Genomic DNA, 24,974 nt, shown 5'->3' with positions numbered 1-24,974 from the left:
CAGTTTATTTTATGCAGAAACTGCGGTAGTTGTTTTTGTAATTCAGCAGCAGGGGGCTGCCATCTTGAATCTCGCACCGTTTGAATGAAAAGGAAGAATAATTACAGCAAGAAAAACACATTTCATTGTTCATACAGGAGCCTGAATGTTGGTTCAAGAGATACAGAAACATTAGAATCAATCCTTTATGTAGCTTGTGTTTGAGGCTTGAAAATGTGGTTATTCACAAAGATTTGACATCAGATTTGTTTTCAAATATTGGTACCAGCACTAAAAGATATATTTCAGGCTTTAATCACCAGGAGCCGTTTACTGCCTCAGGATTTAATGTAGCCACATGTTTGAGACCCACTGGAAACATTATGTAAGTTGATGTATCAAAGTAAATTGGTGAAGGCAAGTCTGTAATCAGTCGACATCTCAGAGATGCTCAACACTGACTGATGAAAATCCCACATCACAGAGCTACATAACATGTCTATTAAAACAGAACAACAATAATTACCCGTTTATGTGTGTGTGTGTGTGTGTGTGTGTGTGTGTGTGTGTGTGTGTGTGTGTGTGTGTGTGTATTCTCCACATGTGGGTGCTCTTTCGTCACGACAAAACCCTCCATCCTCAATTCCTAACATTTGCATTTGCGTGATACAGTCACTCCCTCATCTCATTACAACGCAATTAACGAGCAATTAGAGTTTATTGAGGGTGAATTAGCTGACACGTGGAACAGACCTAATGTACTGGGAGAGCTAAGGGATATTACCCGAGCCCGTGATCAGGAGGTTGAGGAGATACGAAGCAGAAAAAAGAAGGGGAAAAAAAGGAACATCTGAGTGCACTTTAATCTGAAAGAGCAGGGTGTGAAAGAGAGAGAAAGAGAGAAAATGGCCTGAAGAGGTTGAGTCAGGGCAGGATGACGGAGAGAGAGCAAATGCCAGAGTGATGTCGGGTTTTAACTCTCATGACTTTGAAAAAGCAATATGTGACAATGTGTACAGAGTCAGTACATCTTGGGAGGAAGTCTAAAGGGCGTGTTTAAGCTTCTATTGCTAATGTTTGTCTGAGTGTGAGAGTTTAAAAAAAGGAAACCATCAGAGATTAAAAGGGATAAGAAGAAGCACAATTTGACTCATAACTGATAATTACCTCCACCAGTGTTTTCATTGCTTTCCATTTGTCTGCAGGATTACAAAAAAAAAAACTACTGAACCAATTTCAATGACATTTTAATGGAGGGGTATGTCTTTTGACATTTCTGTAAATGTCTCTCTTCTATCAAGGACCAACAGTGAACCTACATTTACATTTACTAGATCTGGATTCTTATTTGGATCTGTATCAAATTCCACACACTCAGAAATATCACTTGCCTAAACATAGCTGATTCTTTTGATCATAATCCATAAATTATCAAGGAAAATTAAAAAAAACATAAAAATGTTGGTACCTGGCCCATCTTTGTTTAAAAAAAAACACAAACCAATAAACAAACGGACGGGAGGGGGGGGGGGGGGACATAACCTTGTTGGTGGAGAAGAAGAATATAGTAAATAAATATTGGCACCCAAGTCAAAAACATCAGCACTTAACTACTTAAAGGTGTGAACACCTTGCCTGTTAAAGGACTCAGATTAGGTGCATTTGTGCGTTTTTTGAAGGCCTTTTTATTTTGGTGTTAAAGATATAGTTTTTGTGACTAGAATGAATTAGACACTATTGATTTTTAAAGAGGTGATGGTGAATTTCTTGAATTCATTCCAATTAATTTTGTTTCACAGTGTAAATGCTGTTTTGTGGGATTTTTCACACAAGCAATGATGACGTTTATATTTTAAAAAGCAGTATTTACAATGCTCCGATCCAAAGATACAGTATAAGAGAAGTTACAGGAAGCTTAAAAAGACAACATAGGGCTTTCTGTGCTTAAATCACTTTCCATATTTATTTATTTCTTGCTTACTTTATCCCTCTGCATCTATCTCTAACTCTGTCATCCTCCATCTACCTTTATCTTTCTCAGCTACCTTCCATCTACTTTGATCCATTTCTATTTCAGTCTTCCTTTATTTATCTCAGTCACTATTTTTCCCCATCTCTCTCTCCACCCATATGTGCCACATGTATGTTTTATGGGACTACCGAGAAATTCCTGAGGTTTTAACCCCAATCGCCTCTTTCTACAATTAAACTTTGACGTCGATTTGTTCGAATAAATAGGCAACGGTGAATTATTTATGGTTGGATTTAAAAACACTGAATCAAGCGCACTTGTGCATCCACTCACACACACACACACACACTGCTGAAAACACCCATGCACAGATCAATAATAAATCACACGGCAGCAAGAGGGAGGAAGAAGCGTTGAGCGAGGCATTTATAGTGCACTGGGATGGCAAATATAAAATATGGACATTCGTTTCCACAGCCACATACAAATACATTTATTTCATTTGCGGCTTTATACTGGCTGGTGATTTATCAAAGTGGCACATCACAGAGGCCTCGATCACTTATTAGAGAGGAGAAAAGAGGAGAGACAGCAAATGTCTGAGAAGCCCTCTGATTGTCAAATACAAAGAGTCTCGTTTTCAGCAAATGCGGCAATGAACAAAGACGCACGCTCCTTTCCTCTGCCTTTCCTCGGTTTTGTCTGTCCTGCTCCAAAACATACAAATTGGATGCAGCCTCTTTCTAATATGGGCTTAATTATTTGTTCTTCCTCGCTCTTCAGTTACCAGTCTGTGAGTAACAGCTATAAAAAATAGACGCAGACTGCGGGTTCAGAAAGTGAAGCCAATGTGGAAGTGCCTGGAACCTGTACTCTCTCGAATGACCTGCAAAGGACGACTCCACTGGCTGCAAAAATAAGACTTTATGGACGTTTAAGAGAAAATTAATTGATTGATTTATAACATCAGTAAACATTAACCAAAAGGAGTTCATGATCTCAATCAAAAGTTTGCAATAGTCAAATAGACGATAAAGCTCGGTATACATTAGAGTGTGGATATACTGTTGATTGACAGCTAGAACCATCCAATCGGGTGCAGGTCACAGGTGTGGGTGGGCATGCAGCGTCCTCCAGCTCTCAGTTCTCAGTTCTCAGTTCTCAGCTCCAACTCCTTCAAATACGCTTACGTCTGGTTTCAAAAAACCAAGATGGCGCTCGACAAAATATCAAACTCAAAGCTTCAAAACGGCAGCTTACAAACCAATGGGTGACGTCTCAGTGGGATGCCACTTGATTATTCTCTTTGACATATCGCTCAGCAGGAGAGCACAAACAGGAAAAAAGAGAGAAACTATGTGCCAAGCGACTGGCAACTAACAAAAGATTTCCATTGGAAGGGGTTATCAAGCCCATATGGTGTTTTAAATGTGGATCACAGATGAGAAAAAGAAGCAGTCAGCACTTTGGCTGCACGAGTATTTGCATGTACAAACTTGCTGTACATAGTCCATCAAAGAATTCAAGAGGGTTGTCGCAAAACTGTTGTTGCTGTTGACTAACGTGAGCAGGCTTTCTGGGGGGGGGGGGGCTCAAGGCCCCAGGATATTGCCTACTCTGCCTTCTCTGCTGCAAATTTGTCATAAGCAACCAATTTGCTCTTCTTGATCCTCAAAGTCGTGACGCCTGAATTTCTCTTCTAAAACCACTGTGTAGCTCCCAATACTCTCACAAACCAACAAAAGAGCCAAGGTTCATGTGTTGAAAGAGCAGATCCCGAGCTGCAGGCGAGCAGCTGAAGGGAAGCTGGAGACAGACATGGTGCTAAATATTTTACTCATCACAGATCAGCAAATAGTAAATAAGGCAAAATGTAGCGTTAGAGCGAAGATTTCTTACAGGCATGAAGGGAAAAACCTCTTAATATAGTTTTGGGGAGCAGAGGTGAGTTTCTAAGGGTTTTTATCATTGCCAGGAATGTGGGAGAGTGGCTTCAGTAAATGGAGGCAGCTGCATCTCCAGCCTCTGCAGCCAATTTCGACACGCTTTGCAGGCTTTCGTAAGATCCGCAAATGGAGAGCGATGGCGGCTTGTTCTATCACGATTCTGGACAGCACGCTTAAAACCAGTCACTCCGAAAAGGGCTTTTCGTGGCGTGCTTTATCACACCAGTTTTAAAAGCTCTATTGCAACACAAAGCCAGAGGCGGCACTTCCCCCTCTTCTCCTCACTTCAACTTCGCTCCCTCTAAATCCTTTCTTGCTCCTTGTGTGTTTTAAAATCTAATTCTTGCCCATATATTCTCATTGTGATCTTGTGTGCAATTTGGCTCCGTCTCTCGCCGTCACTCCGTTTCCCTCGGTCACCTTGGAAGTCTCCCTCGGCCTCACAGAACAATCACTTTGCTGATGAGTATTTCTGCTCCTCTCAGCTTTCCGCCAGTGATGTAGAGAAAAAAAACTGAGAATCTATTTGACATAATAAGTCAAATCCTCTGTGATTTGCAGTGTTTCTGGAGCACAGAACGGTTTTGACTAAACTGACAACATATACTGTCATGCGCTCACAGACAGATAATGAGACTACGGACAGGCCCCTGGGCACAGACGGCAAACATGGCTACCGCTCACCTAACATCCATCTTCAGGCTCCTAAGGCTCACACAATATTGTGTCAGTGCGGAGGCTTAAATGTTCTACAGAAAACCTGAAGGGACAAACGCTTCTTTTGAAGGTGTCATAATGGCTTTGTTGTTGTGACATAAGTGAAGGTTAAAGCCTCTTCTTCTGAGCTTTTTACTCTCTAATCCACCAACTCATTTAATGCACCCACTTATCAAAACAATGATCTGAGTGTACATGAACTGTTTGTATATATCAAAAGGACTGTATGAAATGTTATTCCCAAGAGTTAGATAAAGGGGTAAACCTAGAGCCTTGCTATTTAGAAATAGTCCAGCATATTATTCCATTTATTTGAATTGTTTATTTTTGGAGGGACATACACATAATTAAAAGTAATCCCTCTAGAGTTGCTCATTTGCATCTGTCATCCCATGGCAGGTAAACAAAAAAGTAAATAAATGAAGTAACTCATTAGATCAAATAACCCACTTTAACCCACAAGATATCACTTGTTAATTAGTGTGCAGGTGGATTTTGTTACCTGCAGACAGAGCCAAGCAAGCTGTTTCCCCGTTTTCAGCTTTTATGCCAGAAATAATAAAGCATTGAATAAAATGTCAAACATCTATGTAAAGAAAAAACAGTAGTTGAGGCAAGTTATATTTTAAATGCAGATCTTCGTAGAAAAGACCAGCTTTTTTCAGGGATGCAAGAAAATGAAACACAAAGAAGATTAAATGGTGAAAAATGTGTGAGCAGAAATGCTAAGATGGTCAAAATAACGGGGTACGAGCTCGGTGGGACGGAGGCTCTTTGTGTTTGTGAACTTTCAGGGTTTTGTTGTCACTCTCTGTGGGTGTGTGCAGAGACAGAACTCACCGTTTGCTTAATGTCTGGGATCCCAATGCGAAACACCATCATGGCGATGTGGGTGTCCTCAGATGGCACCGAGCCGGTGCTGTGCTCCTTCAGCCTCCTCGGCTGCTGCTGCTGTATCTGATTGGCTGGCTGTTGGTGTGTGGGTCCAGGGTTGGATGAATAGGGGTTAGCGGTGTGCCCAGGGTTCCCTGGCCGGATCTGTCTGTCCCCACCGGGCCGTGCAGCCAGTTTCCCTGCCTGCCTGTGTCCATCACTTCTGCCCCCCCTCGACAGGCCTCCCCGCCTGACCTCCTCCACCATCTCCTCCTCGTCATCTTCCTCCTCCCCCTCCAGCTCGCCATTCTCCTCCTCCTCCCCGTCCTCATCGCGCTCATCCTCTTCCATTTCCTCCTCCTCTTCTTCCTCCTCCTCTTCCTCGTCCTCTGCCCCTGGATAGAGATGTCGATTGTTTCCCAGCATTCTTTGTTGCTCCTCGTCGCTGGACAGGGGGCTGAATGGCATCGTCATGGCGACAGGGAGGGGGGCACCAGTGTCAACACCATCATTCCCAGTGAGACACTGCATGGGGAGAGAAAGGTGGAGAAGACATGATTAAAACAGATATAGAAAAGTTTCTTGCCAAACTGCAGAAATACAGTACTTCCAACCCTCCATGTATGATGACATATACTCCACACAGCTCATGCGTATATTAGGTAAAAGTGCTTTTCATTTTCACACTTCCATGATTTCCATGCACATGACTGAACCTTCAGACACATGAAACATATCAGTATTTGACTCAAAAATAGCTCTACGGCTGATGGCGTTATACCATATTGGAATATGCTCCGACTGAAAGCACTACTGTGACACGTATGACTTCAGAGGACAGTGCTACACAACGTTATATATTTGCAATGATTATGAATTCATGTGGTGTCGGAAAATAATCCGAAAAAAGAGTTCCCTATACTGGGAACATTCATGTGGACGCCATACAAGTCAGAAAGTCCGACATGAAATGGAAACGTGAAACACTTTTGGTACAAGATGCTGAAATAATCACACAAGTTTTAAATAGTAGCTTCTGATGTGAACTTGACATCCATCTCTCACTTAACACCAGACCTTTCAGCCAACACAGACGTTTTTATGATTGACATGGGCCTGTCTCACATGATCCTTTTTCTTTGCTCTTGGTTGTAATGCAAATACTGGGGGGGGGGGGGGGGGGGGGGGGGACTACCTAAACACTCTGGATCCCAAATACAAAACATTATATTTACAGCATCCACATACCCAACAGTCTGACTTCACAGCACATGAGCACACAGAAGTCAGGACGACCTTCTGAGGAGCAAATGACTGAGGCCTTTAAAAAGGGGGAAATGTTCCTCTGTCGATTTTTTGGAAGACAACAGATCTTTCTGTCCGTCTGCAACAATATGTTCAAAATTTTGGAAACCCCTGATAAAGTTAGTTTGACACCTTTTACACAGGAAATGTTAAAACCTTCTGGGAATGTTAGACTAAAGTAAGAGACGAGGACTCGACTGAGTGACTGAATAAACAGTCTCTAATCAGACTTACAAGGCCCGGGACACAGGTGTGGAATGAGGAAACTTGGTGGTATCCAAAAACACAATTTAAAAAAACTAAACTGGGTGAAACACACACAAAGAGTTAACACTGAGAAATAAACTCACAGAGAAGGGAGGGAAACACACCGACAGCTTCAAACACACAAAGGTGAAGCACATCTAAGATACTCACAAAGGGCGGGAAGGCAGACAAAGACAGGAAGTGAAGTGCTCCAAAACAAGAGACGATGGCGAGTACAGAATAAAACAGGAAATAACTACAAAAAATACACAAAACAGAAAAACAGAAAATGAACCAAGGCAGAAACGTGACAGGGAAAAGATTTACATGAACTACACTGCACACATTCATTCCCCAGGGGAAAATAAACTATTTCCATTTTGAAAACTTTGGAAATATTATAGTGGCACTCAATAGAGTACACAGTCTCCTCAGGAAACCATATTTAAGTTCAAACAAAAAAAGATATCATTTTATTATCCAAGAAATCAACATCATGAATCATGAAAATGTTTAAAAATATACTGGTGCTCAAGTGACCTTAAATCCGTTACATCTCTTTTGTCAGGACAGCTTGTACCTCGTAAATTGGATTAAGTAGAAACTACACAACAGAATTCAATGAAACTTTTTGAAAGGATACCCATTCAATTTTGGTGTGGACCCAGGATTTTTTTTTCCCTTTCTTTAAAATTGCGTAATAAGACGTTTTTCAAAATGGATCTTCATTAAAAAAAATTCACATATGTCTAAGGAACTGATATCCATGAGTGTGTGAAATTTGGTGCAGCTTGATTGAATTTAAAGGGCCTTGGCAGGGGGATGCCAGCTACTGAGTGCCTTTCTAGTTTTATATGTGCAACACTTTCATGTTGTCGGTTATAAAAAATAAGGTTGCCTCAAGGCACCGCTACCAAGACCGAGAGTTGAAGTCTTTCTTTGCTAAAGCTGCAGCGAACTGGTCTTGAATCAATATCCTCGAACCATTTAAAGGTAACAGTTTTCTGAACTAAAATAAAATCAATCGAAATACATGTTCAGATAAAAAATGTTTCCACTACGGTTTCTTGAGGCAGGATAAAATGAAATGTCCGTTTTTACTAATTCAGTCCCTTGAAGCCAAACAATGACTTCTGTGAACTCAGAGTCTGCACAGCAGCAGATTATTTATCACTGCACATCTGCAACACAGACACTCTGAGTGGATAACAGCTCTTCATATGATAAACTGCACTCTTTTGCTCTTGCCATCACCCTTGAGGAAGCCAAGTGAAGCCACTTCAGAGCGCCAGTGACGCAGCGCTGCATTCAAGCAACGAGCTGAGCAAGATAACAGATCAGCCCCTGGTGGCACCCGATCGGCTTTGTTTGCTGTTTCGGGATTTTCAGCACCACTACACTCTGGACAGCTCTGCACAAAATAAATGGCGAGAGGGACGACGCTCAACTTCACAGGAGGACTGAGTTCACCTGACGAGCTTTCCTCCACTACATTGTCCACTGCCATTCTGTCTGCTCTTGATTAAAGGGGCAGCGGTCATAGAGTGATCACAAGGATACCCGGTTTGATTCCCTGACTCCTGCACAGTGTGTCGAAGTTTGAACCTCAAACTGCTTGTTTATGTGAACATGTGAGTGAGACAAGCATTTACACACCAGGAAAGTCCTATATAAATGCAGTCCAAATACCCTCATGTAAATGTAGCCTCTCCCTCCACCTCAAAGCCTTTTGTATCACAGAGAGCACTGCTCTTCATCACCGTGGATAAACTCCTCACTCCTCATTTCCAGAGGTGGGGTTAACCTCCTTAACTGACCATAAGGCTCTACTGCAAAACTGACCACAATCCCTCCACTCTTTGTCTTTACAAAAACAGCTCTTACAATATCATGTCATGGTATATTCAAACATTATCTGTAAAACATGCTCTAATCCCTACAAACAGAACAAGCTGTAGAAAACCTGGAAACTGAAATCGCTCATTTCACTCAAGGATTTTAAAGACTATTGTCAAGTCATTGCAAAATCACTTGTAACTTATTTATGTGAATTGGCTGTGTCCGTACACTGAAAAGTAAAGCTCACCCCACCACTTTCATGTGAGTAGATGGGACATGGAACAAACAAAATGATTAGAAGTACACGTTAAATCATCTTTTCACAAAGATGGTTACTGACATACCTAAGTATGATTGTTCAGTTAGTCTGTTATACTTGTACTCCACTACATTTCAGACAGAAGATACTATTATTTCACTGTGTTTCTTTTAAACAACTTGTTACTTTGCATATTCTTTCATACGGATCTTAATGTCTCTTGCACCACTGACGTGAAGACAAAACTGTACAAAACTGAACTACGCATCCAGAAAAAAAATCTGTATCACGATGCTGTTTGTTTTCATTTCACTTCATATGAATTTCAAGTGCAAGAATAATGAGGCCACTTTAAATTGTAAATTGACTTGGCGCAGTTGGCGGTGTGTGAATGTTTGTGTGGTGTGCGTCTGCTGAGGCAACTGGGAGACATAAAGGAATGAGAGCTCTGTTGAGAGGGAGAAAATATGCTTCAGACCTATCAAGGCTTTCCTCGGGGGACACTGAGCAAGAGCTAAAACTATCAGTTGTCCAGTACGCCAAGAAAAGAGATGGGAGAATAAAAAATGAAAAAGAGTCATGAGAAAGTTAGGGTGAAAGACAGGACATAGCAATTTGGGGGAAAACTGCATTGAAGCACGTCATTTAGACTGGAGTTCAAGATGTTTCTTTCCTCTAGTGTGCTATTCAGGTTTTTTGTAAATGTAAAAGTTCTACAAACTTAAAAAGCATAAAGTCTGTGGTAAAGGGAGCTCCTCCCCTCCAGAGAAAACACTGAAGCTCCTGCACCACCTTGTCAGTAGTACGGACCACACTGCACCATTGTGATGTCATGTGAGATCACGATGCCCCATATTTGCATAAAGCAGGTTTAGTGGCTAACGAAGCCAGGTAAAGTGAGCACAGAGGTCTACATTTCCTACACGCACAGGAAGCGGTTGACCAATCACAAGAGAGTGGGCCAGCTGGCCAATCAGAGCAGACTGGGCTTTATCGAGAAAGGGCCCCAAACAGACAGGAGCTAAAACCAAGTGTTTCAGACAGAGGCTGAAACGGACAGCATGAGGAAAGTTCCTGGTCTTGTCTCTCTTTCGATGACACCTCACTTTTCACACAAACAAACTCACTGAGTGCAGGACTGGTTGTGACAAACACTGACTCTGTGGCAGGCTTTCTGCTTTCCAACTTTTCCAAAGCCAATTAGCAGGCAAACGTCTGTTCACAGTAACGAAGAAAGGCGGCGATGGCGCAGAAGTGTGCAGCAAACTGTAGAAGTTTAACGGGCACAACATCCAGACTGCATCACCCATGTTGACGAGAAGCTTTGACTTGTAACACTTGATGCACAGATTAATCACTATTATAACCTTTTACTTCCTCATCATCACTGCATGAATGTGCGTTTTAGATATGGACATTTGAAAGTCTCCACATCCATATACCATATTTAATGTTCTCATTGTTGTGCATTTAAATCTTTATGTCTACAGTAGTAAATAGTAACAATACAGCCATTAAATAAATGCAGTGCAGCAAATAGTGCAGAACCAAGTATAAAGTTGCATTAAACAAAAGAACCTTAATCACTTGAGTTAATGCAAACATAAATGAGAATTAACTGGGCACTCGTTGTTAAGTTTCTCCAGTTGTTGCATTTTTAGAGCCTTGGAAAAGGTTAAAAATGTAAATGAGAATTAATGAGGCCTCTAACAAAAAGCTGTTTCTGACAATTTAGAGAAGTGCTGGAGGACTGAAAGAAAACCAATGAAATTAGAGCGAGCCTGTGAGACAGTGAGAGACCGCGAGAGAGACAGCGGATGACAGGGGAGGAAGAGGAGGAGGAGGAGGAGGAGGAGGAGGCTGGAAACCAAATAGTCTGAGGGGATTGATGAGCACAAGGGCACAGGGAGAAAGAAGGGGGGGGGAGAACATCAGCATTGTCTGACCAATCAGAAGGCGGCACCTACACAAGATATGATAATAAATGGAAGTGAGCAATCCATATTTTTGCATTTAGTGCTGAGTAATCAAAGATAGAGGAAGCTCGAAAGGAGGGGGAGGGAAGAGGAACAAAGGAGGAGGCAGTAAGGTAAGAGCAATGCGATTGGCTCTGTTAGGCTGGAATCAGGCCAAGTGGGCCCGGGAACTAAATGCAAACACATCTGAAGGCCAATTCATTTCGCACACAAAGTCTGTGTGATGTAAGATTTGTCATCTGTGTCCACAAAGGTCTGCCAAAATATGTTGGCACCGGAAAGTGGAAATTTGTTTGAGCTCGAGGACACTGGACACCCAACTACACCTGAAACCTGCACCCATTGGGCAGTACTAACTGTCAATCACACAGTATCATCGCCTGCCGAGATTATAATTTACAAAATGAACATCCTGCTGTAATGGAGAAAACTTGAAACTAGGGATTGAGACAATAAACTTCTCAGGAAAATGTTTACTGACTATGAATTTCTCATAGACTTTTATAGAAATAGAAATATAGAAATTGACTGCTCTTTACAACCAGCCACACTCTAGTGGTCATTTTCAAGAATATGGAGTTCAGGCCCACAGTCCATTTCTATATACATTCTATGGTCATAACTCCAAAAATCAGACACATTTCTGGTGCTGAAGTTACAGTACTATAATTCATTAGGGAGACAATACAAAATTCTACAACAACCCATTGCAACATTTTACTGCTAACTCTGAAATGCTAATACTAGCATTGAAGGAATTGAAAGGATGATAAGAGCCACTAAAATAAAGGGATCCTCTGGGAAATTTGGATGTCTGTAAAAATTTTTGTGTGACTCCATCACAAGTGAAATATTCTACCTGCTGGGAGAAGTACAGGAAGAGGCAGGGGATCACCAGAGTCATTCAAGCTGCTTTCAGACGTGAACTGAAGTCCGGACATTTTCCTGAAATTGTCCAAAGAGGATGTATGTGAGAATGCAGATTCGAGTAAATTGATCGGGACATTTTTCCAAAACTTATCCTGCCAGACCCTGAGTATAATGTCTGCAAAACATCAGAGTGAGAATAGAGCAGGAAAATTCTGGAATATTCACAGTGAGCAAGTGGCCGTGTTTCCTACACATGACAGGCGCAAAACTGGCTGAATACAAATATCTCAGGATGAAAAAGAGGAGCCATACACTTAGAAGATGTGCATGAAGAAAGACAACTTGGAAAGACAATGAGGTTTGAGAGCTTTTAGCGTTAAGGGCCTCTGTCAGTGTTAATGTGCTGTAAACAAAAACATTTTTGAAGGTTTCCACAGCAGAGCTTATATGTAACATCCTTGTTTATATGTCACATGTTTTGTGTTGTTGCCTGTTTCATCCATGTCTCACCCATACAAATTCCTGCTGCATTTGTTTTATCTGAAAAAAACATTTTCTCGAGTTCAAGTCTGAAAATAGATTAAGATTGTCTTGGAACCTTGAACGTCTAGGTACCAAATGTTGTGTAACTTCATCACAAACATTTTAATTGCAGGGAAAAGTGATTCCGTTTTATTGTGTGAGCTCCGTAGATATCTGTATCAAAATATAATAGTAATAAAGCCAATGGTTTGGAGAAAAATCTTTGGAATTCATCCTCTGTGGATCATAATTGTGTGCACAAATTTCCACGACAATGCATCTGATGACTGCTGAGAAACTTCATTCTGGAGTAAAGTGGTAAACCAACAAACCTAATGTACAAATAGAGGGTTTTAGCCAAGGGGTGGGAGACTATCACGAAACAAGAGACAACAAGAACACATGGGTGGAAAAGAGAAGAAGAGTGAGAGAACAGAGAGGCAGGATTCAAATGGGAGAGATAGAGCGAGGACAGGAGTCGAATGTGAGAGGTGGCTGTGAAATCAGAGGCGTGAACCCACAGAGATGGATGTTTGAGAGCAGAGAGGAGCGTAAGGCGGAGAGGATGAAGCCAAGGTTTGAACCATTATACCAATGCCAACAATTTCTGGTGGATGTTGCCAAAAACAAGCGAATACTGATATTCATTATATTTGAATATGGTCTTTTTTTTTTCAAAAAAATGTTGCCCCAAAAACTGTCATTTTGGAAAAGGCTTTGAAATGGAATTTGAGCCTCGTTGGACACAAAAACCCTTCAGTTAAAATCCAGAATCAACAGTATTTTATGTTGAGTAGCTCCTTAAAGCTGAGGCTGTTTTTTACAGACTGACACCTTGAAGCCTTTTAGCAGAATCCACCCACACCACACAGTGATCACCAGCCTACTGAAATAATGATGATCTGAAAGTGGAGGTCGTGACAGTCTGTTACGCATTCTTGTGAATTCATATTTTTTATGATCCTGGAAGGGCGGAGCAGAGATAAGGATGGAGGAGTTGAAAAGGTTGAATCACAACTTTTGAATCGCTCACCGTCAATTAAGCCGGAACAGGTCAGGACAGAGGGAAAATTATGAGATACAAAGTGATAATCATTTCCTGAGAGAAATGTCATGACTCACACATAACAGACCTTCATTATGAAGGCTCCGTGTGCGTGTGAGCTTATTTGTGTCTCTCTGTGAGTGAGGATGAAGAGGGCGATGGAGCGATTAGATATTGCCCAATGCAAACAAGTGATAATCATCTCCTCCGCTTCATATCTCGCCGTCATGAATCTTGATCTCTCACTGTTCTCCTTGGAGAGCTGTTTCAGTTTCAGGTCATGTCATTGACACTTTCAGTGAGCTCAGAAACTTTAAACTATATAACCCTGCTAACCCTCACCTCATTGTGCGATCAGAGATGTAGCAGATGTAAGACGACCCTGCAGTGTGAATGGCCAGTAAACCCAAACCAGTCGATTTTTAAATTAAAATGTAGATGATGCACAAAGGAAGGGCAGAGTGCTACACCTCATTGAGATTCCTCTGTGATATTCTGCTCTGATTAAGTGTTGCAGTTATTTTAGTGGAGCAATTTCCTCTAAATCTACTTCAGTTATTTTATAATTCCTTCAGAAAAGTGAAGGGATGAGACATTGCATAATTCATTGTGGGCTATAAATACAAATTGCTGCAGCTGCAGTTTCTATTATTACGGCAGTGTTGGGATCATAATGTATGGACTACATAAAAGCTCTCCAAAAGTGAAGCCAAAGTGTTTTGGTTGGTCGCCCCCTGGTGGCGCAAATACCCAGTCTCCTCCATGTTAGTGGGCGGGTCCATCACAGGTTGATCTTATCTCTCACACACACAGATCTGCTAGTTTGGTTTTAATTAGTAATTTGAAGCTATAGAAACGGTTTGAACATGTCATGTCATGATTGACAGCTGGTACTGACTTGCGATTGGTCGAGCGCCAGTATCAGGAGGGACCTTGCTACCGCACCTCCATCCCCCCATCGCTACTTTGCACTGAATTTATGCTACTGCTGGCAGTGTTGTGTTTGATTGCGTGCCCGTGCCTTGGCATATTATCTGTAGAATAATTTGTACGCTTGCAAACATCTGACAGCTTTCATATTTATCTGCTCCGTCGGCAGTGTCACTCTCCATCGTGTTTGTTGTTGACTCTCAGATTTAAGACACAGCAGTGTGTTTGTTACACATACTGTCTATATCATCCTTGCTTAAGATGTGTTGTGCATATGGTTGTGTTATTTCTCAGTTTTAATCACCTACTGGTAGCATTTTACGATATGTGAAACAGCAGTTTGGTTTTTCCTCGCTGCTCTGAAAGCACACTGCAAAAAATATATATGATGCACGTGGCTCTCATGGGTTCGTTTGATGTGACACCCAATGATCCATTCAGTTAGTCACACTCCATGCTATTGGATGGGAGATGTGCCAAACCAATGAATGAACATAATCCTTTAATACATTTTTCACGTAGACGGTTTCTGGCATTTTTTCATTCTGTCAAACTGTCAAACGTTTGGCGTTGAGGGCGTATCGGTGGAACCTCGATATCATGGCTCCACTCTGCGATACTGCGCAGACTCTTTTACAGTATGTGATCCCTACATATTAGTTCCAAATGGGAGTCTTAATAAACTGGGTAAAACATAATATTAAAAAAAAAACTGAACATAATGTCCCCACCAAAATCTGTTACTGATGATGAATCTTAACTGGACATACCTCAGTCAGACATCATTAAATTCACATTTGGACATCTGCAGGAATGAGACGAGAACATACCCAGATGGGAGAGACCCAGCCATCCCTTGCTGGTATTTGTCTTCCCTGTCACGTGCACTGAGCGTGCTCGTATTGTAATCATCATTAAAAACCTGAATTGCAGGTGTAAATTTACCCTCCAGCTCAAATGAATAAATGAGACAGTTGGCTAGCAGCTCAGGTAGAAACACACTTGTCACAAAATGAAATGTGAAGGTAACCACGGATGGGGAACAAATGAGATGAGCTTTTTAACATCAGTTTTTAAAGATGCTCACAGGAGCAACTGGCATGTTTGGCAAATCTGTGTTTTGGCATGGGAGAGGCTGGTTTGATCTCTTTCTGTTGACTCACGACACAGTTGCCAGGTGTGAACATAATCCAACTAAATCCTGCTTCATAGACATAACCACGCGGTCGTGCCGCACTTTAAAACGACAAACGGAGGCAAACGGGGTAATGAGGCTGCATTTCTGAGTCTACTTTAGGGGTTTCTATTTGATAGAAGTGAGAGGAGGAAATCAGGTAACCTTGCTGGGTGAATTCCTGGAGTCTTGACCTGGTTCTACCAAGGTTCAATTTATCAGTTGTTTGAGTGATGGCATCAAAAGACTGATATCCCACCAGCACGGTGACATTTAACCTCCATCGCTCTTTTTATCTCTCCTACACTCCAACACTCATATCCACATGTGCTCTCTCTCTCTCTCTCTTTCTCTCTGTCTGATTCACCCTCTCTTTTATGTAGGACAAAACGTGTATATAGATAGATATTTTCAGTGTCTTGGTCCCCAGGAAATTTCACTGGGAAACTTCCAAAGAACAGATCGGCCCACTTTCCTGCCACTAAACTGGAACGGCCAATTTCCCTCCCTCCTCGTTTGACATCTACTCACAAAATGGTACACTGATGCGCACAAATGGACCTGAATGCCCCGCACAGTGAGTTTGTTTCTGGGTCTCTCTACAATAACGAGGGCCTACACACGTCCATTGCCGCAATGCACTGTGAAGCTTTGGATGGAGACAGATAAAGGCTAATAATGTGTGTAAACCCTGACCCTCTGGTCAATTGAGCACACGTGTAATCATCCTCCAGCGCCAAAGCATCCGCATGGGAGCTGTACGTCACACACAATGTCAATCTGAACCGCAAGGACCCAGGGGAGCTCGAGCGAAGGAGAATGAAGCCACATGTTCTACTCTCTATGATCCACAATCTGATGTAACCGTCCCTTGTGTTATAAAACTAGGGTGAGCGCCGGTGGAGGAATGGTTTGAGTTTGAGCGAAAAGGGCGGAGTGTACAACTGCATCATTTGTGTTCTCATCATGGACATTTTGTAAAATTGGGCCCTGGATACCTCGGAAAAAAGAACCCCAGCACATTTGGTGTCCTAGAATCTCTCTTTCTACAGTCACTCATCTCAGCACATCTATACTTAGCGTGCCAACAGGAAGACTGAAGGGAACTTTAAACCTTCCTCTGAGCTGCAGGTCACAGGGTCAGATAGGTTTGGGTTCTACGTCCAATAGTAACTGTAACTTTCTCAAACCGAAGATCAAATGTTCACAAAGTCATTGGGAGAGATGAGGATTTAAGTTCTCTGTTTAGCGAGTGCAAAACTATAAGTGCCTTCCTGGGGAGACCTTCACTTTTAACTCCTTCTTCCAGCATGGACATTTGGAACAACTAATAAACACGTTTTGATTTCCTGAATGGTCAAGACAAAATGTTTTATGAACGTGGTTAGGAAGTATCACTAACCTGTCTTAACTGTTCATGCAGCTCAACTACAACTACTACAAGACTGCTAGCCGAGCATGGCTGCAATCATGAGCAATACTTTCGTCATCGACGTTTGGATTTTTCAGCTGATACAGGATGATAATGGCACTAGATGAAAAGTCAGGGTAACAGGGGAATGTGGGCAGCTGTGGCTCCGGAGTTACGGCAGGTTTTCCATTAACCAGAAGGTCATTGGTTCAACCCCCAGCTCCTTGGTCAAGATGCTGAACTCCCAAATTAACCCTTACAACTGTTCTGTCAGTGGGTTGCATAAAAGCAAAAGCTGCATAAAGAAGCATTGCTGGAATGTGTGTGTGAATAGGTGAATGTGATTTGTAGTGTAAAGCGCTTAGAGTGGTCGATACGACTAAAAAGCACTTAACAAATGCAGTCCATTTAACACCAAAGTTATTTCCAAACCTCCTGAAGGACATGAATGGATCCAATTTCAGATGATCACCAAACTCATTTGTATTCATCTCCTGGGCACCGTAAATGTCCGAACAAAATGTTGTGTTAAGTAAGGTAAAAATTGAGATATAGTATACTTCAGTCTGGACCATAACAACCAACAGACAAATGTTCTGGAGCTCCACCTCAAACGTGATTCAAAATCATAATTAAGTTAAACCACGGACTTTTCTACTTTGAAAACGAAGTACTCTGATACTATAGCTGCTTTGACCCGTCATGTAATGAGAAACAAGGCACAGAAGCCAAGACATGTATGCTTACAAGAAAACAAAAACCTTTTAAGACAATAAGCCCAGACACATCTAACCAATTCTGCCTCTCTGATTTTTGAGCATCAAAAGAAGCAGCGCTGTAGAACAGGAAGAGGAGTCAGAGACATGTTGGGGTAAAGCAATAAAACCAACCCCAAGAGGGATCGCTATATATAGACAACAGTGGTTTATAGTAAAGATGTGAGTGGGTGTATGAGACTACATAAGGAAACGAAATAAACGTGTGAGCTCTTCCTGAGGGGTGAGAGTGACCTCGTAGCCCATTTTCCTATGGTTCAAAACGGTGTTTACCTCAGGCAAACAAACCCTGCCTCTTAAAACACAGACTTTTAAGGTATTTTTCATTAAAAATCTTGTTTTCCAGACTATGAAGCTCGTTGTAATAAATAGTAGCTGGAAGCAGAGCTGTCCAAATCAGAGACAAACATAACCGGCAGCCTATTCTATAAAGATTTCTCTTCCCTGTTCTCCACAGGTCGGTTGTGATATCATTTTCTATACAAATATTATCAGGTTGTATCAAGGGTGCTGATGTCCTCTGAGAACATGTTTGTTCATTCGCTAACCTATTGATCAAAGAGAGGCTGGGTTGTTTACACGATTTTGTGGCAATCTTGAAGGCTAATGAATGTCAGAACCACACAGAGAGCAGCTCCCTGACTGACTGAGCAACACGCTGAGACTCCTGTTTGAAAAAAACAATAGTCACTGCATTGATAGTACAGTGTAAAGGCTGCTTTCCATCCATCCATCATCTATACTGCTTATCCTTTGAGGGTGGCAGTGAGAGGAAGCGGGAGTACCCTGAGACAATCCACGCAGAGATGGAGAGACAGGCCCCGGCCGAACAAGGATTTAAACACACTGTATGTGAGGCGATCGAGCTAACCGCTGCACCGTACCATTCCCTGTTTAAGGTTTGTTCGTTACCACCACCAAGGAGGCCATGTTCTCACCTCTGTCTGTTGGTTTGTGAGCAAGATAATACAAAAACAACCGAACAGCTTTCCATGAGACTAGGTGTAAGAGACATAGGCCAAGAAAGAACCCATACAATGTTGGTGAAGATCCACATCAGGGTTTGATCGTAGAAATTTGTGAGATAGAGGGTGTTTTTCAAAATGTTCATTGATTTGAGGAAATTCATGGATCATGATTAAAATATGTATTTAGATATTATGAGTGTATGCAAGTTGGATCTGGATCCAGTGAATTTAAAAGTGGTTTGCTAAGAACTGTTAGGCTAAGTTACGTGTAGTTGTAAAAATGGCATTGATTGAAATCAGAAATGAGACCCAATCCTGAAATATGCGGTGAATCAAATACTAGTGGGTCTTCGCTGTATCTCCCTGAGATCACTCATCAGATTCTCCAACATCTTCTGACAACTTTTCTCTTGAGTCGGCTCTCGCTCTATTGTCTGTTGAGTCATCATGACTCTTTAATCCAAGCATGCTGAAATGGAAACACTTAATTTCCTGTCACTGAGAGATTTTTCACACGACAAAACTAATGTTTGCATGTGAAATGTGAGTGAATAGGTTAAATCGAATGATACATTAGTTTGTGCAGGTGCATGTATGTGAAAATGTCACAGGATCTTACAGACACGCAACTGACAAAACGAATCATTGCACAGATTCCAACTCGAAATCTAAACATGCGAGCCACAAGATTTCACATTAAATCTCCTGTTGGATGCAAATATTGATATTAAAGTGTACAAGTTAGATGCTGTAACAGTGATGAATGGCAACACATTTTGGCAAATAATGTATATTTATGATTATAAGAAGGCACATTCTCATCGAACAATCATTAAATAATTGGACCTTTAAAATGTCAGAAAATAGTCCTCATCTGTAGAATTGGCTACGTAGTTTACCCAGACTTTTCCTTTCACACATGCACAATGCAGCAGGAGGTTTTCTGCACAGAAGCGTTCACAACAGTAACAAATCCTCCGCATCATTCAGGCGAGAGGTGGAGCAGCCGGGTGCAGCAGACAGAGGCAGGAAGTGACATATTAACTCCACTGTGGAGACACTGTGCTTTTCTTTAAAGCACACAGACACCGGTGTCGGCTCTTATCACCACAAACTCTCTTGACATCTTCGTCGGTGTCTTCTACTAGATATTTGTTTGTTTATTGTTTTTTTTTTTCATTTTTGTGTTTGTCGCGTGTTTTAATCGTCAACAACCCCTACACTTGCTCGCAGTAAATCCATGCGGGGATCCCCTGCTGTGTTCTCACATTGGATTCTCCTGGATTTCTAAGGACATTATACTAGGAGGCCAGGCATGAAGAGTCCACAGAGACTGCGGAGCGTCTCACTCAGACATTTGCGTCCACACATGCCCCTCCAGAGAAAAAAAATGGTTTCATAAAGCAATCTTGTACAAGCAAAAACAGTCATGTATGTGAGGGGGCACAGTGTTTGTTAAAGCTTCTCTACTCTCCACAGGAGATGAAGACAGTCGATCAGCCTGGGAGCCAGAGAGCTGAGATCACATTCAAATAGCCTGGTAATTAATTAGCTTTATTCGTCATTGGCGGTGAATCTCTGTGGGACTGCACAGACTCAGTGCTCCATCTCTGGTCGAAGCTATGCGCCGTTTGCCGTATGTTTCAGAGAGCTGAGTAATAGACCCATCCTAAATCACGCAGACTCGTCTCTCTCGTCTGGCTGAGGAGCTGAAGTGGTGGCTCGGCTCAGAGCGGCAGGACCCACTTGCTGTTATCTAGGGCCTCACTGAGGGCCCTGTTGGGGCTATTAGTTGGCAGCACACTGGGAGTTCATGAATAAATGAGCGACAATGGGAGCAGCCGTAGGGGCGGAGACTGCCTGAACATATGAGGGGCCGTGAAATATTAAAGGTGGATGCTGCTCCCCGGCTTCAGGCGCCAATCGGAGCCTGGCCATGTGGCAACCTCCGGGTCATCCCTTTTTGTTTTCTACAGGCCAACAGAAAGCAAATCAGCCGTCCAACTCCACTCGTCTCACCGTGGGTCACTTTCACACAAGACTGCTTGATTTCTGCTCTGCCTCCCTCTTCAGAACAACATCCCTTTGAAGCCCTGTCAGAAAGTGCAAGCCGTCAGCAGAGTGAGTGCAGCCATGGGAGTTTTCGATCTCGACCCGCTGGGGGAGTCGACCAAAGCTGGGGTTGTGATGAGCGCGCAGCTCTGACGAGACTAAAAAGTTTTATGAGGTGGTTGGAATTAAGCACCTTCAACGAGGACACATCGTGAGGGCTGTGATACACACTCACTAACACTGATGCAGAAATGAGCAGAAGGGCTAAAATAGCTGGACAAAGCTGTCAGTGGGTGAGAAAGACTCTTTTGACCAAGTGGAGAGAGAGATCCCTGTGGTGCAGCAAAGGCTGAGTCAGCAGTTCTTCCAGGAGGGTCTGTGGTTTCATGTTTCAAGGCTTTTGAATGGAAAATCTATCCCCTCCGACGGATACAGCATCCCGAACAGGCGCATTATTAAACATCTCTCACCACATACTGAGCAGCTCTGTGCTGTGGGATTCTTCGCACACAGAAGAACCAAATCCATCTCAATTATTAACACAGGCTAATAACAACGATTTTATATCAACTGAGAGTTTGCATAACTTTGCTGCACATGTCAACTCATAGTGGAGCATAGACTATAAATAAAGATGGACGACCTGTCTCCAATTCCTCTCAATATACAAAAATGAAGAAAAGAAGAAAACACATTTTTAAAATAACAACTTGACACAGTTGAGCATAGAATTCTGACATATTATTCACTTGTTTTGAGGTTTTGCGGAGAGATTATATGAAGACATGTCCAACAGTTTATCAGTATGGGAGTTGTATAGTTGCTCAAACAACCTAAGAAGTCATAATCAAGGAATATACATGTATAATACAATACAATCAAAGAAGCTATTTTCTGCATAATAAATCATTTAGCTTTTGATTTTTAAGGAATATTTTGGTCATAACATTTCTGTACATTTACTAAAGTTTACTTGAGTACTGTACTTGTACTTAGCTTTAGTTTTAGCATTTATGCAACGTTCTACTTCTACTCACCTTCATCTCATAAGAAAATATTGTACCTTTTACTCTATGTGTTAGACAGATCTAGTTACTTTTCAGATGGTAGTGTAAACCATGTATGTCCAGATGTGTTGATATTGAATGTTTGCGATAAACTGAAGGAATGTTGTGTCCCTTTATGTGTTGAGGAGATTCTAAATCAACCCTTTAAAAAAGCCTCTGGATGAGCAGGACAATGCATCATCACAAAGCAGAAATCAAGATGATTTCTGAGCTCATTAAAAGCTACGACCTGAGAGAAACATGGTTCTCAAAGACATATGAGGATCTTGTAGGAGATGATGCATTGCTGTAGATTAAACGACAGTATATGAAGTTGTTCAAATGAACTCAATGAAACACAGACATTAATGCAGCAATATTAATCTAAAATATAAGATAGAACAGTCAAACATTTTACTGCAATATAAGAACTTCTACTTTTCATACTTAAAGTACATTTTGCTTAAATAAGGTTTTGAATGCAGGATTTGTAGTTGAGTATTGTAAAGTGTGTAATGTGTCCTTTTAGCTCTCTCTCCTCTGTCCCATTCACATCAGCTGATCTTTAAATCATTGTCATGGGGCTTCACTGTTGTTGTCGACATCACTGTCCTTTCTTTCCTAACATCCAAGTTGTCTTGTACAAACACAGGCTAACCTCCTTGTCCTTCACTTCCATAATCCCCTGGGATTCGCTGGTTTCTGTGTCATCTTTGTTTCTCGTTATCTCACTCGAAAAAGTGACAGATAAGCTAGAAAAGAAGATGAGGAGCCGAACGACTTTGAGCCAAAGATTGAATCAGACTTTAGAAACTGCAGCGACAGAGGAGGGAAATCCAGCACATGTTAGCTGTTTTCATCGAAGCTATGTAGGCCAATCAATATGGCTTCCCATCAAACAAATCCGATATCTCCTTTCTTTCTATCCATGTGTTCCTCCCTCTTTTTTCACCTCTCCTCTGACTGTTCCACTCGTTTTCAGGCTATAGCGAGGACTGAAACTCTCAACAACGCTGGGGTCATAATGCACTTGAACTAAAGCCCCCACCTCTTTTTTTCGGCCAATGTCACATCCAGCACTGCCTACCGCCGCGAGGAAGCTCCGGTATCCAGGCAGAGCTGGCAGGATGTACGGTATCTCATATATCACCCCCCCCCCATTGATACTGCCATGGCCCAATTCCACTGTTACTATAAATACAGCCAGCGGTACCTCCATTATTAATGCAGCAAGATGCCCAAACCTCCGCTGGCCCCCGAACATTGCCGATTCATCATCTCCCATAAACTTTAAAACACCCACTGCTGCCTACTGCTGGTTCAAAGTGATACACATAAACAAGCAGATGAGGTGCATGCACACACACCGACACACACACTTCTCTCCATGGCAAGTTCATTGGTGGAGGAGGGAGGCAGAGAGAGAGAGAATAAGCATGAAAACCGAAAATAACCCGTTGCAACTTGATGACAGACCAGTTACTGTTTTGAAAAATATGTAATTGCAACACGAAGACAGAGGACTCCAGCTGAGGGGAGGCCTGCTGTCTCTTGCTTATCCACGGTAACAAACTGAGACTGTCATTTAAAGAGGTTGCAGAGAGAGAGAGGAAATAATCATCTTTTACTGCACTGGAAAACATTGAGTCAAAAGCACGACTGCATTCTGCATAAGCTGCAGCTGTTTCCCCGCAGGTTTACACTATGACAAATACAAGGCTATAGGCTGCTCGACACATTTCAATCACGAGCAGCAAACCTGACACCAACAGGAGTCTGCACAAAGCAGCGAGTCACACTCAGTGACAGCAGCGTCAGCTGACGTCTCAACATCACCACAAAGGTCCAGGTCTGAACTGACAAGGTAGTTGACATTTACTCGAAAACATGGAGGACCTCATGCTGCTGACTGAAACATCCAAACACAATTAAAGAAAAACAACATTCACTCTGTGACATGCAGTGATACGCACTGACAATCAAGATTACCTATATGGACTCAGTGTCGTTTACAGCTCACACAGATCTTACACATTTCAGTGTTTGGCTGAATCAAATGAGCCCAGAGAAATAGGTACATCAAGCACTCGCTTTGGTTGGTTACTCAGAACACAGCTCACGATCCCATCAGCCTGTAGTGCTGCACTCAAGACTTTAGGGAATAACTGTGAGAACAAATTTAGGATTTCCAGCAAACAACATTGAAGTGTTAGTGCATTTGAACTCAATTCAGGTTAAAAGGGTTTTTTTTCCCCCTCAAATTCTCTGATCCACAATAGAATTTTGCTGTTGACAAAGTAGAATTCATGTTTATGCAGCAAAAATGCAACTGGTATATAAATCTAAAAAATCTAAATAAATAAAAGTGATAATCAGAGACTTCAGTCACTATCAGTTCACTAATGCACAATCATCCATTGTGCCTTTGGAAGTGAGAACAGCATCTAATAATTTACTGTATAGTCTGTGATGTCGGCAGTCCTTGGATTTGCAAGTCGTACACCACCTGAAAGCTGATTCACACTGTGAGAACTTCGTGTCTGCTGTCTTTCCCACAGGAGCTGAATGCAGCATTAGACCCTGCAGCTGATTCTTGCACTGCTGCCTTTCGTGCACAAACACACACAGTAACACAAGTCATACCCCACCCTACACTCTAATCATCATACCGGGCCAGCACTGCTCCACCGCCACCATGCATCTGCTGCTGCTGCTAAAAATAGCATCCCCACTTTGATGATGCAGCGGTGACTGTTGGGAGAACTCATCCCCCCTCTCTGCCTCTCAATGGCACAATTAGCCCTAATAAACTGGGAGTGCATTCATGATGCATGTAGGAGTCTGGCGAAAGCCCTCCAAACCCCCCACCACAGCACACCCGCCAACCATCCTCTCCTCTAATTGCGATGAATGGAGCCTTTGCAGTGGGACAGATGTGAAAACTCTGTTCATGAGGAAGGAGGCAGGAGGAAGTGAGAGAGAGCAACATAGGATGTGTGTGTGTGTGTGTGTGTGTGTGTGTGTGTGTGTGTGTGTGTGTGTGTGTGTGTGTGTGTGTGTGTGTGTGT

At 42.2% G+C, this 24,974-nt stretch overlaps 1 protein-coding gene across 5 annotated transcripts in view; it reads right to left on the bottom strand.

Moving 5' to 3' along the window:
* shank1 (SH3 and multiple ankyrin repeat domains 1) overlaps positions 1–24,974 on the bottom strand; it is an 86,630-nt gene that overhangs the window by 55,821 nt on the left and 5,835 nt on the right. For all 5 annotated transcript variants that reach the window (XM_034594190.1, XM_034594193.1, XM_034594194.1 and 2 more), the window contains exon 2: positions 5,455–6,012. In XM_034594190.1, coding sequence (XP_034450081.1) covers positions 5,455–5,961 — 507 coding nt within the window. In that variant the 5' untranslated portion in view covers positions 5,962–6,012. The remainder of the gene's footprint in view (positions 1–5,454; positions 6,013–24,974) is intronic.

The sequence above is a fragment of the Hippoglossus hippoglossus genome, chromosome 8, assembly GCF_009819705.1.
Source record: "Hippoglossus hippoglossus isolate fHipHip1 chromosome 8, fHipHip1.pri, whole genome shotgun sequence".
NCBI lineage: Eukaryota > Metazoa > Chordata > Actinopteri > Pleuronectiformes > Pleuronectidae > Hippoglossus > Hippoglossus hippoglossus.
Note: the sequence above shows the minus strand (reverse complement) of the source record. Positions and strands in the feature narration are given on the sequence as shown.